Here is a 14665-nt window from a genome sequence, read left to right on the forward strand (position 1 = left end):
TCTTTAAGGTGTCTCTGTAAAAATGTGTGAGTGAGTTCTCTGGCCAGAACAAGCAGGACGGCAACACTTGTGCCATGAATATCTGATTTGTGAGTTTATTGCTGAGATCCCAGAATGGGATATGCTACTGAAAGCCAAAGCAACACTTCATCTGCTCCTGTCACTTATCCATGAGGAGACGTGCACAATGGAGTGCAAGATGCACAGTCTCCTCATATTTGTGTCCTATCAAATCCCTTACCTCTATCCTGTCTATGAGGTATCTCTGCGGATAGGAAGGCTGAAGGCAAAAGGTAGGGTTTTGGGGATGAGAGAGGAGCAGCACATCTTTGTGTCTGGAAGTCAGGCAAATATCACCTCAGAGTTCATAGTGGAGGGATTTCACTGTATTACGTTCAGCAGTTATTTTTGTATCATTACCACAACAACCTTAGCTAGACCCTAAGAAAGGTGAGAGCTTTTGGGCAAATGTCACTGGTAGCCCCATTGTAGCAGAGCTGCTGATTTCCTATTCCCTTGTTCTCAGACTGCCAAAAGGCTGCCAAGGACCTCAGCTTCTCCAAAGACAGGTAGCCCAAGGCAGAGTACAACAGGCCCTTCGAGTGAGCTGATACTGCTGTGCCTCTGTGTTGTCCCTCAGACACAAAGGTGGTGGCCATGTCAGAGGGGAGCTAAAGAGTTAAGAGAGGAGAGAGGGAGTCCTCAGGGCTTAATCAGAAGCAGAGAGGTTCTCACTTGAAAATACCAATTCACCTTGATAACTGCACTATGTGACACTTCTTATCTGAAGGGGAGCAGCAACTTTTGAAATCAGCCCTTGTTGCTATGTTAAATAAAGAATAAGCGAGCCCACTTTGTGCTGGGGTGCACAAGAGACCCTACACTAATAACACTTCTAACTCTAACCTTGGGGGAGGCTTGGTGTCTCCAGTTTCATTTATTTATCTCCCCAGCAGAGATCAGTGTAAAACAAATTGTCTGAAATCCTCTGACCAAATGGGAAAAGATTCATTTTAAGGCGCAGTAGCTTTGTGTCTTCCCCTTTCAATAACACCGATAACCTAGGTGTAAAACATGTAATGCCTTAAGCAATCAATAGCATGGTTTAAAGCTTATCACTTTAGAGAGAGAGGGAGCGAGTGATTCCCAGCATGAGGAATGCCAGGGCTTAACAATGGGGCTGGAAGGAAAGGTGTCAAGCCTTTGACTTGATTGTGTGCTTTAGAAATCTGTGTGATTGCCTGCAAAGAGTAAAAATAAATAAATAACTAAAAATGCTTCCACAATGATTTCAGCTTCCCTTGCCTTGGAAGCAATAATCACATTTGCACACATCATGGCATACAAGGCAAGCAGAGCTCCTCATTCATTTTGAATGTAGGTTTATTTGCTGAACCAGAACAGCTGAGACAGCTTAAAGTAATAAATATCAGCTGACACCCTCTGCTATTCAGCACAGTAATCCTAGAAACAATACATCACTGCAAAACAACAAACACGCATCCTATCTTCTACCTAATCTGACCACAACCTGAATTCACAGTGATTAAAACACTGCCTGCTGCCATTGGGGAGCTTGGCAAGGAGAAAGGCAGACCATTGCAGCACCAGCGCAGCAAGGGTCATAAAGCAGAGTTTATGATGGGATTTACCATGGCTGCGAGCCTGGCTGCATGAAGCATTTAACGAGGGCAAGAGAATGACATAGCAAAATGCAAGAAGAAAGGTGAACTCCAAACACGCTTGAAATACGTAAGTAGGTCACCAAACTTTTAAAGCAGGAATAGATTTTAAAAACTCTTTTCTGGCATGAGTTAATTGACAGGCAAAATCACATTTAATTGTAAATATCCCCCTGCCTGACAGTGATAAAGGGAAAATTAACATGTTCAGCTGTATCAAAAAGGTGTATGTGAGATGCCTTCCTCAGCTATGTCCGCAGCTTCTGATGCAACTTTTTTTTGAGGGGGGGTGTTGTTCTGCAGTGGCCCCAGATGCTTTGGAGAATACCAAATGCAATGGAAAGCAAAAAAAAAAAAAATACTAAAAGGTGTATTTGGTGTGAAGCAGGACAGATCATTAGTAAGATAAAGAAATTCAGGAAAGCTGCTACAAACACAAAGAGCTGCTATAGGAAGGGCACATGGGAAGGAGGAAACAGTGCTTGAAAGAGTCAAGTCCTTAAGGAGTCAACTGTTGTCATCCTTTGTCCCTGCACACTCTGTCCCTACATCTGCATGTTTAAAAGATGGTTCTGTGAAGAAAGTATAATCCCTACAGTAACATTAAGATCTTGATAGATGTCCTTGTGCTGCTTTGTTGAGACACAGAGACGTTGGCAGGTACTCTGAGGACTGAGGCGGATACAATATTAGTATTCCAGCCTCAAGTCAACCCTGGGAAAACTTAGCCAGGGAAAGATTTCAGATCTTTCAGCTTTGCCTCTCTTAGTTCCTTAACAAGCAGCTAGTAAACTTTACCAAAGCAAAGAGAGAGAACCCCAGGGAAGAGGATAATGCTCCTTGCAGAGAAATGCTGCTCACACAACCCTGCCTTGCCGCAGTCCCATCTGCTATTGTGCCAAGGGAGTTGTACTCCAGCGCCCTTTGGGAAGGTACTGGTAGAGCCTTCCCTGGGAGAAATAAAAAGTCCTGCTTAAGATTAGCCCACTGCTTGCTTCTTCTCTGCATTATCAGCTTTGCAGTGATGGGAGTGAAGTAATCTGACTTCAAACACAGCGAACAAGTCCTCTCCACCCCATAAAAAGCCTCACGATTTCTGCTCCCCTGCAAGCCCAGGATCAGGCAAGGCCACAAACTTGTGACCCCTAATGTGACCTTAAGGACAGAAAAGCTTAATCCTTTCATGTAATCCTCTGTCTGCCATAATAAATTAGGTCAGGCAAGTGCAAAATTCTCAATCTCTAGCATTTTTGCTATGTGTTATTTTAACTATCACTTTCTTCTCCCTCTGCACAACCAGGACTGTTCCTTCATTATCTGTCATTTCCTTGCACTTCCAGTGATCATACAGGCTGCCTCTTACAGGCTCCTGCCAGTGCATTATCCATTGGTTTTTTCCTGGGTGAAAGCTTATTTCTTGTCCTCTGAGACCTTGTATCCTTGATGAAGTACTGTAAACTCCCTCCTTACCCTACTGAAAAATCAAAAGACACTGCCCTGTAATCTGGAAACATGGTTGCTTTTCCTTACATGCACAGGCTCTGCCTGCCCCAGGAAAGCTGCAGTCATCAAACTGGTTTTAAATAATATTTACAAAATAGCTCCAGAACCTTGTTAAAATGTCGAAGATCCCCATCCAGCCTTTCCTGGCTAAGACTAAACCTAAGCTCTGAAGATAACCAGATTGCCGGGGATGGTCCTGCTCTTATGAAAGTATGAATCTTGCCCTTATGAAAGTATTGAATTGCAGCACAGACATAACTTAGGTCTTGGGCTTCGTTCTCAATTGGGTTGAAACAGCCAGGGAAGAGACAGAGGCTCGGCCCTTCCCACAGTCCTTTGGGCCAGATAGGCTCTGGCATAAATTGCAAAAGTTTAGTGGCTACTCTCAGTTTCACTGGCTTTTAATGGTCTCCAGAGGGTCATTATGTTTGGGAGACTCTGGACACAATACACTGCATCATCATTCTGGAGGACAGTTCCTTGGGGCAGGCTGAACTCCTGCTGCCTTGACTGGAGAATCTTGCTTCAGACAAGAAACAAGCTGCAGAGCACACAATGATCCCAAGCCTTGAACCATATTTAATATCACACCCTGGTCCCTAAATAACACCTCAGCAAGAGAGAAGGCAGCAAAGCAGAGGGGTCCTGTTTGCTTTTACGCCACTCTGGCTGGCCAGGGTGGAATGTACACAGCTTTTGCACAAGGGCTACAGTTTGAGATCCGGTCACAAATACCCCAAGAGAGCCTATGTGGCACCAGAGAATCGCTGTGAGGCAACAGTTCCCTGATGTTCCCTGCTGTCATCAGTAATCACCTCCCTCACTTGCTGTACCCTGTGCCAGATCTTGGTGTAGGCTGGTCAGTACTCTGTCCCAAAAACAGAGCCCAGATGGCTGGGGCAAGGAGAAAAGGCTTTCCTGCTTTTTAACTGGGGTTGAGGAGAAGATCAGACCCAAGCAGACATTTTGCTTGAAAAAGCCTCGATGGCACCATGAAGTCTGATTAACAAATGCTGCCCACAGTTACAGTCAGGAGGTAATGAAGTCTTCAGCTGGCATAACAGGGGCTGCCAGCTGGCATCCAGAGACACTATGCGGAGTTTCCAGTTAACCCAGTCACCTCTCTTCTGAGCCTGCTCAGGACACTGCTAGGCCCCTTTTCCAGAGTCCCTAATGGTTAATTTTAAAAGGGAAGATGACTATATGGATTCTCCCTTTAATTAACAGTTTTATTAAATAACCCATTTCAAATAATAGTTAAATTCTCTAAATTTATATCATTCTATTAACCATAATCTAATCTCATTAACCTTGAAATCCCCAGTCTTAACTACCCAGTTCTATACACGATGGTGCTAGCTGCTAAACTAATTAAATGACCTTCAAACTATTTCTCCTTCATGTATTAGCATTATTTATCTTTGCTCATTGCTCTTCTTTCCAGCTATCACAAACATCTTCCCATATGAACTCTTGTTCCTGCATGTGCTCAGTACAAGATATGCCACCACTCTTCCTTGCAAGACCCGTCAGCAGTCTCCAATTCTACTCCAGGTAATACATTCCATCAGCTGCGATGGTTGGTGTGCTGGTTCCTTGGATTTAATTCTCAAAAACTGATGCTTCCCCATCTCCATTTGTTTTGCTGCCATTTCTCAACAAAGTCCTTAAAGTGGTGACCTGAGATTTAACCACAAATGGAGAGCTCCTGCTCTGAGCCTCTGGTACCCATGGCCCTGGTGTACCACAATCCTCAAAAACATCTTTCCTAATCTGACTCTTTGAACAAGTTCATTGATTCTCCTAAAGTTTGACCTCTCCTTAACATCCCAAGACTGAAGAGACCAGTTTTTCCTCGGCTGATCTAAGTTTAGTTGAAAAGCCATTTCCCCAAACATTTTGTTCAATTTGCAAGGAAGGGGAGTGCTTGACATTCTTGCTGTCTGATTTGACAGGGATGAAGTTTTGGCTGAAGAGAAATGTAGGGGCTCTTCTTCTATAAGCTAGAGAGAGGCTGCAACTTTCCTGACTTTTTTGCAATGATCATTTGTGGACTAAGCTGCAGTATTTAGGGCAATGAGACTGACTACAACAATGTGGGATGTTATCTGGCCTGCATCTAAATTAATTTGTCTAGATAAGCACAATTAACAAAATACATAGGCCTGCAAATACTTTTATTTAGTTCTGGTCTTCTATTTTCTGGATGTGAATGCAGAAGCAGATTTCATTTCCCTGGCAGAGGGTATTGGGCTGAGTATTTTACTACTGGATGATTAGGGATGTGCTGTGCTTCAGGGAGGAGGCACAATAAGAAGGTGCTGTCAGTGGAGAAGTGTGCAGCCCACTCCAGAGAGCCCACAAATCTGTCTGAGAAGGAAGCACATTTCAAAGCTCGAGAACAGAAAGTAACACTTTGTATCATTTACTTCATCCACATCCAACATACATCTCTGAATTTCATCTCTTTACTGCCCCTTTGCAGCTGGAGACGTCCCTTGGACTTCCATAGCATAGAGAAGGGCCTGAAGGGGGTAGGAAGGTGACCTACGTTTGCCTGAAACCCTGTTAGCTGCAGCCTCATTTTCCTGGTCAGATTTCTTTGGACTGGAAAATTCAGAGCAAATATTTGAGCTGAAACCCTTCACAACAGTGGCTACAACATAGCTTGAATTTGTAGCTTAGCTAACTACAGGCCCTCTAGAGAACACCACCTACTACATTCAGGTCTAAAAATCAAGTTGAGAATTTTAAATCAGAACTGCTGTACTGGGTCAGACCAATGGTTCATCCAGGCCAGGATCCTCTTTCTGGATGCCAGGGAAAAGACCATGTATGAACAGCATCTGCCTTACTCTTTTCTTTGCTCCCAGTTCATGGCCCAAGCTGTTCCTCAGTCAAAACCTGCCTCCAGATCATACTGGTCAGAGACTGCCTGCACATCCCTTCTTCAGAAATGCATTTAAGTATTTTTCTGATACACTTTTCTTTCTGATACCTTTGGTCTCCCCAACATCCTGTGCCAATGAGATCCAGAATTTAATTATGCCACTTGCAAAGAAGCACTTATTTTTATTTCTTTTAAACTATTTTCTGATTATTTCATTAGGAACACTCTTCCTCTAGGAATGCAAAAATAGCTTACAGTTTATATGACATTTTTATACCTTATTTTATAAATTCTGAACATGTTCCCACTCTCTGTTCTCTCTCTTACAACTGCTAGTCCTAATTTATTTATTATCCCTGTATATAGATGCCACTCTGTGCTGCTGATCATTCCTGACAGAGGATCCCCAAATCTCTCCTAATTCTAAGCAGATACGTAGACTGTATTTTTTTCTGATTAGGGTAGTTACGAGCCTAGAAGAGGTTACCTAGAGAGGATGTGGAATTTACGTGCTCAGAGATACTTATAACTTGACTAAACAAGACTCCCAGCAACGTCCTCTACACTCACAATTATCCCTGCTTTAAACATGAAGTCGGTCTAAAGATCTTCTGAAGATCCTTCTACCTATTTTTTTGTTGGACTTTATGACTCTACTACTACTACTAAAATCTTTTAAATGTGGCAGAGACAGAAATTGAGGTCATGTTCAAGGTATGGGCTCACAGTGACTTTAACCTGCTAGAAAAGATGTTTCTTTTTTGCTTTCTTGTAATTGCCTAGTATTTGAATTTTACTCTCTGGTCTTTGATGAGCTCTGTTCCCAAGGATTTGCTTCTGAGTAACGGCAGCTAATTTTGAGTCCATCGTCATATAATTAGGATTGTTGTTTCTCATGTGCATTATTTTGCACTTGTCAACACTGAATTTCATCTGCCATTTTACTGCCCACTCAGCATGGAGGGCTGCTTCTGTGACTCTTCGTACTCAGCTTGAGATCTCACATCCTGAACTGCTCTGTAGCATCTGCAAATAAGGTTTTACTGAAACGGCAGTGAAGATAAATGTCTTCACCATTCTGTTTCTTTAAATATCAGTGAAGGGAGTACTCGGATTTCCAGCTCTGCAAATACCTCATTAATTCAGGAAAACCTAAGAGTGAAATAAACAAACCTAGGTCCCATTTACATTACAAAGAGCTACTATACTGCAGGAACTGACTACAGCATAGGAACCCAAGACACAACTATTACAGTTCAGCACAGGGACACAGTGCAGACCCCTTGGTGTGTTTTTGCTGCCCCACATGATGACATTAGAAGTGGCTGTTGCTCCATGTGCAACTCTTGCATTTCTCATCAGAAAAATTGATCAGTTTTTCTCCCTGGTGCCTGCATTTAGTAAAATGGCAAATGACATCAGCAGCAAAAGTAAATCAGATTTCTAGAGTCCATACTCATACCAGTCAAAGGGTTAATAGTAAAAGACAATTTGTTTCGTGAGAATGATTAACCTGACAGCAGTCTCTTTAAAAGAAATCAATGTTTTCATCTGGGCCAGCTAAGGGCTCCTGAGTGGGGAGGCAATCACTGTGCCCTTTACCAGGGATGGAAATACCCCAGGGGCCCACAGCTCTCCGTTCCCTTTGCACAGGACCCAAGACACGGACCCCCCGCGTTTTGCACTGCAAGGCTTTGGCTGAGCTGCCCCTCATCGGCGAGGCTGGTCCAGCCCCACCCTGCAGATCAGCAATCTCTTACAGATGGCCTGCTGGCAGAGCAAGCCTTCTGCAGAGCCTCACCTGTACTCCCTCTCCCGAAAGAGCTGAACAAGACTGGATCTGCCAGATTCTGTCCCGGATTGTGTGTAGGTTCAGTCCCTCCGCAATCTCCGAAGCAGGGGCAGCCGTCAGCAAATCCTGCTTGTTAGCAAATATGAGCACGGGGACTCCGCTAAGCTTTTCTTCATCCAAAAGCTCAGCCAGCTCCTGTATCATTTACAAGGGAGTAGGGTGGGGGGAAGATGGTGAGAGGGAAAGGAAGAAAACCTTCAACCACCAGTGCTTGTCTCTAATTAGAAATATATTTAGAGCAAATGCTAGAAGAGTGTGTTCCAGTGAAACCTAGATCATATTATAACAGAGCAAAAACGGATACAATCATCTCTGCCCAAGGTTCAAAAGCTATTTCTTCCAATTACAGGTTAGAAAAATCTTCATTTTGGTCTGAAATTAGCAGTTGCCTTTAAGGCTACAACTCTGTGTTTTACCAGTCTCTGATTCCAGGAGACCAAAACTGATGAAACAGCAAAAAACAACATGTAAATTGGCAGTATGAGGAATCTGTCTTAAGTTATTGACTGACTGACCTGATTTGTACCTGAGGTAGCGTTAACACTGGCCCTGATATCTTTGCTAATAATGAGTTTCAAGTGGTCGTTCTAAGCCTTAATCACTGCAATTTAAAAAGGAGAGGACTTCCCCACCCTCACCATCCCCCCCAAAAAATGGAAATCTCCCTCCCACAGAAAAGTGCTGAAGCTTTTGAAGGCATTGGTTACCTGAAGACAAGCTAGATCAGCCTTAATAGCTGAATTTTGGCTCCATATACACAGCACACATTGGGTGGCATCTTAAAAAATGGGTTTGTTCATTCAAAACTGCTTGACTCAAAAATATTTTTTGAGTAGGTCAAATCTGAATCTGCAGTGGATCAATGGAGGCAGGAATACTTCATGTCTAGGTTGTGCAATGGTCTCATGTGAAACTGGCACTCAGTCTCAAGTCACTTCCCAATGGGAACATATGACAAACTCAGCAGAACATGAACCTGTAGGGACTGCTGGCATCGCAGACAGATGAGTATAGGAGATTTTTGTGGCCTCCTTATTTAACTGGAAAGGTCTCATGCTCTCAGATAATGTTCTAACATCTTTTATCCACTGAATAGAATCTTCTGGGTTAAAGAAGTCGGGGAGGTGCTAAACTGCAGTGGAAATAAAACTCCATCCCCCCAAGAGCAATGTTTGGTTTGGAAGTTGGGATGAGAGGATGGAGTTATAAACAGAACTGGCTGGGAATTTTTCAACAAAATAGGTCTTTCATCTGACACGGCTGATTTATGGAAAACAAAAGTGTTTGCGGAAATATGAGGAGGGGTTTAGGCTGGCTCCACCTGACTCAGGCAAGTGATCTAAGCTGCAGCTTCCTTTCCATTTCTTTTGCCCAATGCATATTAAATTACTGACATAAAATGAAATAGCTCCAGCAGGAGAAAGATTCCCCAACCCCTAAAACAACCAACAGTTCTGCTGTTGGGGTGTGTGCATGAGACTTGAGATCAAGTATCTCCTTCAAATCAGGCAGAACAGAAGGCTTTAATCTACATCTCCCATTTCTGTGGGGTAAATCTATTGCTAGCTATTTTGGGACACTGTCACTTTCTGAATTTTACACAACGAAGTTTAAAAGTCCTATTTTTGTTCCAACCGAAAACAAAAAATGTTACAAAACATCAGAACTTTGTAAAATGGAAATCTTATTTTCTGGCCAGTATTAGTTAGAAAGTTCTTAGTTTTTTTACAATTACATCCAAAAGACAATCGAGTCAATATGATTTCCATTTTAGCTTTGTAAATAAGAAAATGGGATTCCTCAGGGTCTTGGTTTGGCAAGGTTTAAAGGACTTAGAGAAGTTTGTTGCTTCTTTCAGTATTAGGCTCCATTTGCTATTATTGTATAACTTTAATGAACACTGTTCTATTTAAAAAGAATTAGGCTACCTATTTTTCTTGTTTCACATCTACCAAAATATTCTGTATTGATGTTGAAAGGCAAGTCTCTTGAAATGCAAATTTCCTTCATAAAGATCAAAATCTTCTTCCTAACTTTTGTGAGCAAGGGGCAGTCAGAAGCACCAAGTTACTTCAAAGGAAGCTGGGCTTAAGTAACTTACCTGACCTGTTTCTTCAAACCTCTTCCTATCCGCACTGTCAATGACATAGATCTGAAAAAAGAAATGACAGGAAAAGTTACTCTTCCCAGAAGATACTCTTCCACAGTAGCATGTACTTAAGTGAGTTGGACCTACTAATTACGCTTTTGGGCACAAAGATCCTTGCTATTATTTGCAGCAAATGTTGACAAAACTTCATGATGTTCTGAAGGGAGAGGAACCACCTCTTTTAATGCTGGGGGAGTGGACGATCATGTGGGTAGAATCAGAAAGGAGCTGGCAGCAGTACTGGAGATGCTGTCACCATCACCATAGCATATATTATCTGAAGAGAACAGGAGACTGCTGGTATTGTTTCAAATTTATTGTTACAAGCTGAAGCTGAGCATAGAAGGGAAGCCAGACATGGCCTTTCACCCTAGCAAAGTGTACAAACACTGGCCTGGTGTGACTGTGCCGTGCTGCCCTCTAGCATCACCTCCTCAATAAGCCACCAAGCACACAATGGCACTCAGAGGACATATGAATGTGTTGGGGACATTGAGTTTGTCTACATCAGCCAATCCTACTGTAGCCTCTTGGAGGAGGTGGTTGGGTATGAGGGCTGGATTCAGCCTGCAAGACACCATATTCAGTTGCCATCTAAGAAAATGGGGAACCTCAGTACAACATGCAGGCAAGAATAGACCGGTATCCTTTTTTCATTGCTTGATATGTGAAGGTTTTTGAAGAAGGATGCTGGGATAGCAGACAGATACAGGACTGGTGACAAACATTGAGCATTTTGCTTCCAGTTGCTGCCATTCCCCATCAGTAGTGATTGAACCTGCTAGCATGCCATCTGCATGCTCTTTGGTGGCTTACAGGGAGCAAGTGTCAGCCTGGTTTTCAGGGAATAGATGAACACAGCACCCTGCCATCAAGATAAATGGCATCCTTGTAGGCAGTCTTAGCATAAGACTCCATGCTTCCAGGACAATTTTGATCGAATAGTAGAAGGAGGGAAGATCTCTAACAGCAACATCTATTAAACTATAGGCACTATCTTAATGAGCAGCATTTGAGTTGTCTGAAATAGGACCAAACATGCAGCAGGAAAATCAGCATGCAAGGCCTGAGGAGATAACCCAGCAACCTCGCAGCTGCTCTGCAGATCACTTGGGGCTGATGTGCACTGACAGAGGCTGGGGGACACGCGGTAGGGCTGGACGCAGCTGCGTGGGGATGCGTCAGCAGAGCACGCACCCAGTGCCACGTGATGGGGACCAGCCCGTGGGCATGACACACAGGCCTCTCCCTGCAATGTGATCCCAAGCACGTGCACCAATATTGGATCAGCTACACACGTCCTCCCCGCCCTACCAAGCATCCACCCCTATGCATCCCATTTAGGGCAGGAAACACAGAGCAAAAGAAAGGAAGAAGCTGCAGGGCTGGCAGTTGTGTTCTGGAGTAAGACTGGACTGTCATCTGTCCTCCCTCAGGACATCTCTGGGGAAGTCCACAACACATGAATGCAGTGGTTGAGTGCTGCTTGTGAACTGAAAGGCGGCACTTTCCATATTACGGTGCTTCTCTAACTGGGAAGGAACAGCTCTGGGTCCCATCCAGCCAGGCTTTATCCTGCACCGCTCATTCCTCACTAGGGAGCTGTTTTGCAAGATGAGAACTAGAGACAACAGTGCTTGGGGCAAAAGCCACAAAAGCACAGCACAGAGAAAGCAAAGTATGTGCCGAGTGCCTACTTCCAAACCAGCAAGCGCTGTGCCAAATAGCTGCAGGTGCCTGTCTGAATATGCAATCAGCCAGATATCCACACCTTATTTGCCTGCATTAAGCTTCCAAATATCACAGGTGTGTGATGCAAGACTAAGCTCTCATTCAAAAGCACCTGCATGGATTTGAATTTGTAATTACTTCCTGCTTTTTAATACGCTTTAGAGGGTCCTTTCTGTTTTATGCAATGCAGTTTAGGGGAAGAGAGAAGCAGGGGGTCCTGGGAACTGTAGTGTATCTCATGTCCAACTTCCTTTTATGGCCAAGGCCACACAAGAGCCTGTTTTTGCCTGTGGCACTTGGTAACATAGTTTACCAATTTGAACACCATGTTGGAGAATGGAGATTTGAGAAAGAAATGCCTGTAAAGCTGGGTACGTCCTTTGAGAAGCAAGCCAAAACACAACCTGGAATAAATGCGTTGGGCAGAAATTACAAGTGGTGGGGCTAGATGAAGAAATAGCATGAGGGATAAGTTGGCTCAATTTGTAAAAGCACAGTCTGAACCAGGTTTGTCAGAGGGTAAAATTACGGGCTAAAACAGGGGTAAGGACTGGCAGAAGACAGTGAGCCATCAGCATATACATGATCCCAGTTTTAGTGTGTATTGAAATAGCAAAGCACTAGCTCAACATGCCAACATCTCCCAGTTTGGGACTGGGTGTCAGTATTAAGTGCAGCCAGGGGAACTCAAGCCTATTTGTGCACCAGCTATTTTCTGAATTCACACTGCTGCTTCCCCCCAAAGTGATTCAGCTTCTATCCACTCATTTTCTTACTCATATGAAAAGAAGGGATTTCTCTGTACATTGCTTTAACTGGGGTGAGGGAGGGGCAGGGAAACAACTGTTTTCATCTCCTTCAGTCTTCAAATTCACCTTTATTTCTGCACCTCCCATGCACAAGTAAGGGTGGAAGCCCACAGGCTAGTGTAGCTCATTGTCATTGCCAGCAATCTTCCAGATATTGTTTTGTGATTGCACAGCCTTTGCAGCCTGAGCACCTGCCACAGCAGGCAGAGATCCCAATGCTGCTGCTTTGCAGGGCTGACCTTGATCTGTACACTTACTGCCTCCTCACCACCCACAGCACTAGAGCCTGGGCTCAGTGGGCAGTCACCTCACAACCACACCATCTCTGTCCTCAGTAGCCACAGAGGAGCACAGTGTGTGTCCTGTTTGTTTCTCAAACCCAGATCATACCCCATGGAAAATCTCACAGATCCTCTTTGCAAAAGCAATCAACCAATTTTGTGCAGTGGTAGCTGTCCTTGAACTTTAGAGTCCAAATTAAGGCTCAAACACAAAGATTGGCAAAAGAGAGTATCAAGGGTTTATTAGTCACATTTAAATAACAGCTTCATTTATACAATGTTTTCTAAACCTGCAAGCACAGCCAGGCCTTTCAGCAACTGGACACGAGCCTCTGTGAACAGAGTCTTATTCCTAGTTCACTGATCTTTCCATGCAAGTGCACGGAAGCTCCTGATACATTAGTGAGTATGTGTGTCACAGGAGGAAGGAATGGCATCTTTCTGAGAGAGCTTCCCACTTTCCCATGGGAGTCTGCAGACCTTGGCTTTTCTCTGTTTCCACAGGCAATACTGCTTGAGGCACAGAGAGGCCTGCAGCCCCGAGCCTGCCTTCATCCTGGCATATGTGGTTGCATGCTAGAGGTGATCTTTGAAACTAGCCAAGACAGCACCTGGAGAGTCCCAGAGCAATGTGCTCTGGTATGGAAAAACAAGGGTCCTGCACTGTAAATATAATTGTGGTCTTCTGTAGCTAATTGTAAGGTAATTACAGCTAAGTTGTCAAAACCATTAAAAGACAGTCTTATGATTAAAGGAGAAAAAGAAAAGACAAGGGGTCTCTCTGTGTCCCTCACTCAGAAGCTTTCCCATCTGATACCAGACAGAGCATTTAATTCTTATGCCTCAGTTTCTCCACCTATAAAACAAGGGCACCATACTGACCTACCTCTACAAATGATGCTTAAGTCACTAATGCCCATGACAGGCCTTCAGAATCTCCAGTGAAAGGAGCTATAGATGGGTGAAGTGCACGTTATTAATGTTCTTTCATTTGAAAGAGACTGAGATGAGAGGAAAGGAACTGGCTATAAACAGCACCATCCTGTGAAAGTAAAAACATGCAACTGAATGATTTCTGCAAACATAACTGTATTTTTCTTACTGCACTCAACTAATCTTGCCATTTAGCTCAGAATAACTTCTGTTACAATGGCAATGGTGTTGCTGAGGGCTGGGACATTACTTTACTTGTTTCTGAATTTCTGGCTGAGACCTTGGAAAGCCATTGCATGAACACAGCATTCAGCTGCAGCCAATACTCACAAGGATATCAGTGTTTTCAAAATAGTTCCTCCAGTATGGTCTGATCTTCCTCTGTCCGCCTATGTCCCATACATTCAGTTTGAAGCCTTGAGACTGTACACTTTTGATGTTGAAGCCCTGGAAAGAGCAGAAACAAAGCCACATAGAGCATAAACCTGAATGGCTGAGCATATTCGTAGCCAGACATTAACACCTTATATATCCCATGCCTGCAATGTGCAGTGAGGTGGCTGGACAGCCACAAAGATGGATCAGCTGTGGGACAGGCACCAGCAAAAGCAGCTGCTAAACCATCAGTTTGTCAATGTTCTTGGGTCAAGGGTTGATGCTGTCATGCCTATGGAGACATATGACGCAGTTAGTGCCCTGAGAGAGTTCAGCAGGGTGGGTGCAAGGAAGAGGTGGGAGAGCTGCAGATAAGGAGAAAACAAGGGCACTGTAAGAAGCAGGATTGAGCTTGTGAAAGCTGAGTAGACAGTCACAACTAATATGAAGCCAGAGGTCT

The 14665-nt window shown here is 43.8% G+C and overlaps 1 protein-coding gene across 1 annotated transcript in view; it reads right to left on the reverse strand.

Annotated features, from left to right (window-relative positions):
* Window positions 1–14665, reverse strand: part of ARL3 (ARF like GTPase 3) — a 30336-nt gene that overhangs the window by 4626 nt on the left and 11045 nt on the right. Inside the window, exons 3-5 of the mRNA XM_021536338.2 lie at window positions 14161–14277; window positions 10029–10079; window positions 7877–8062 (exon numbers count right to left, since the gene is read on the reverse strand). Of these exons, the coding sequence (XP_021392013.2) occupies window positions 7877–8062; window positions 10029–10079; window positions 14161–14277 (354 nt within the window). The remainder of the gene's footprint in view (window positions 1–7876; window positions 8063–10028; window positions 10080–14160; window positions 14278–14665) is intronic.

This window comes from Lonchura striata, chromosome 7 (genome assembly GCF_046129695.1).
Source record: "Lonchura striata isolate bLonStr1 chromosome 7, bLonStr1.mat, whole genome shotgun sequence".
Lineage (NCBI taxonomy): Eukaryota > Metazoa > Chordata > Aves > Passeriformes > Estrildidae > Lonchura > Lonchura striata.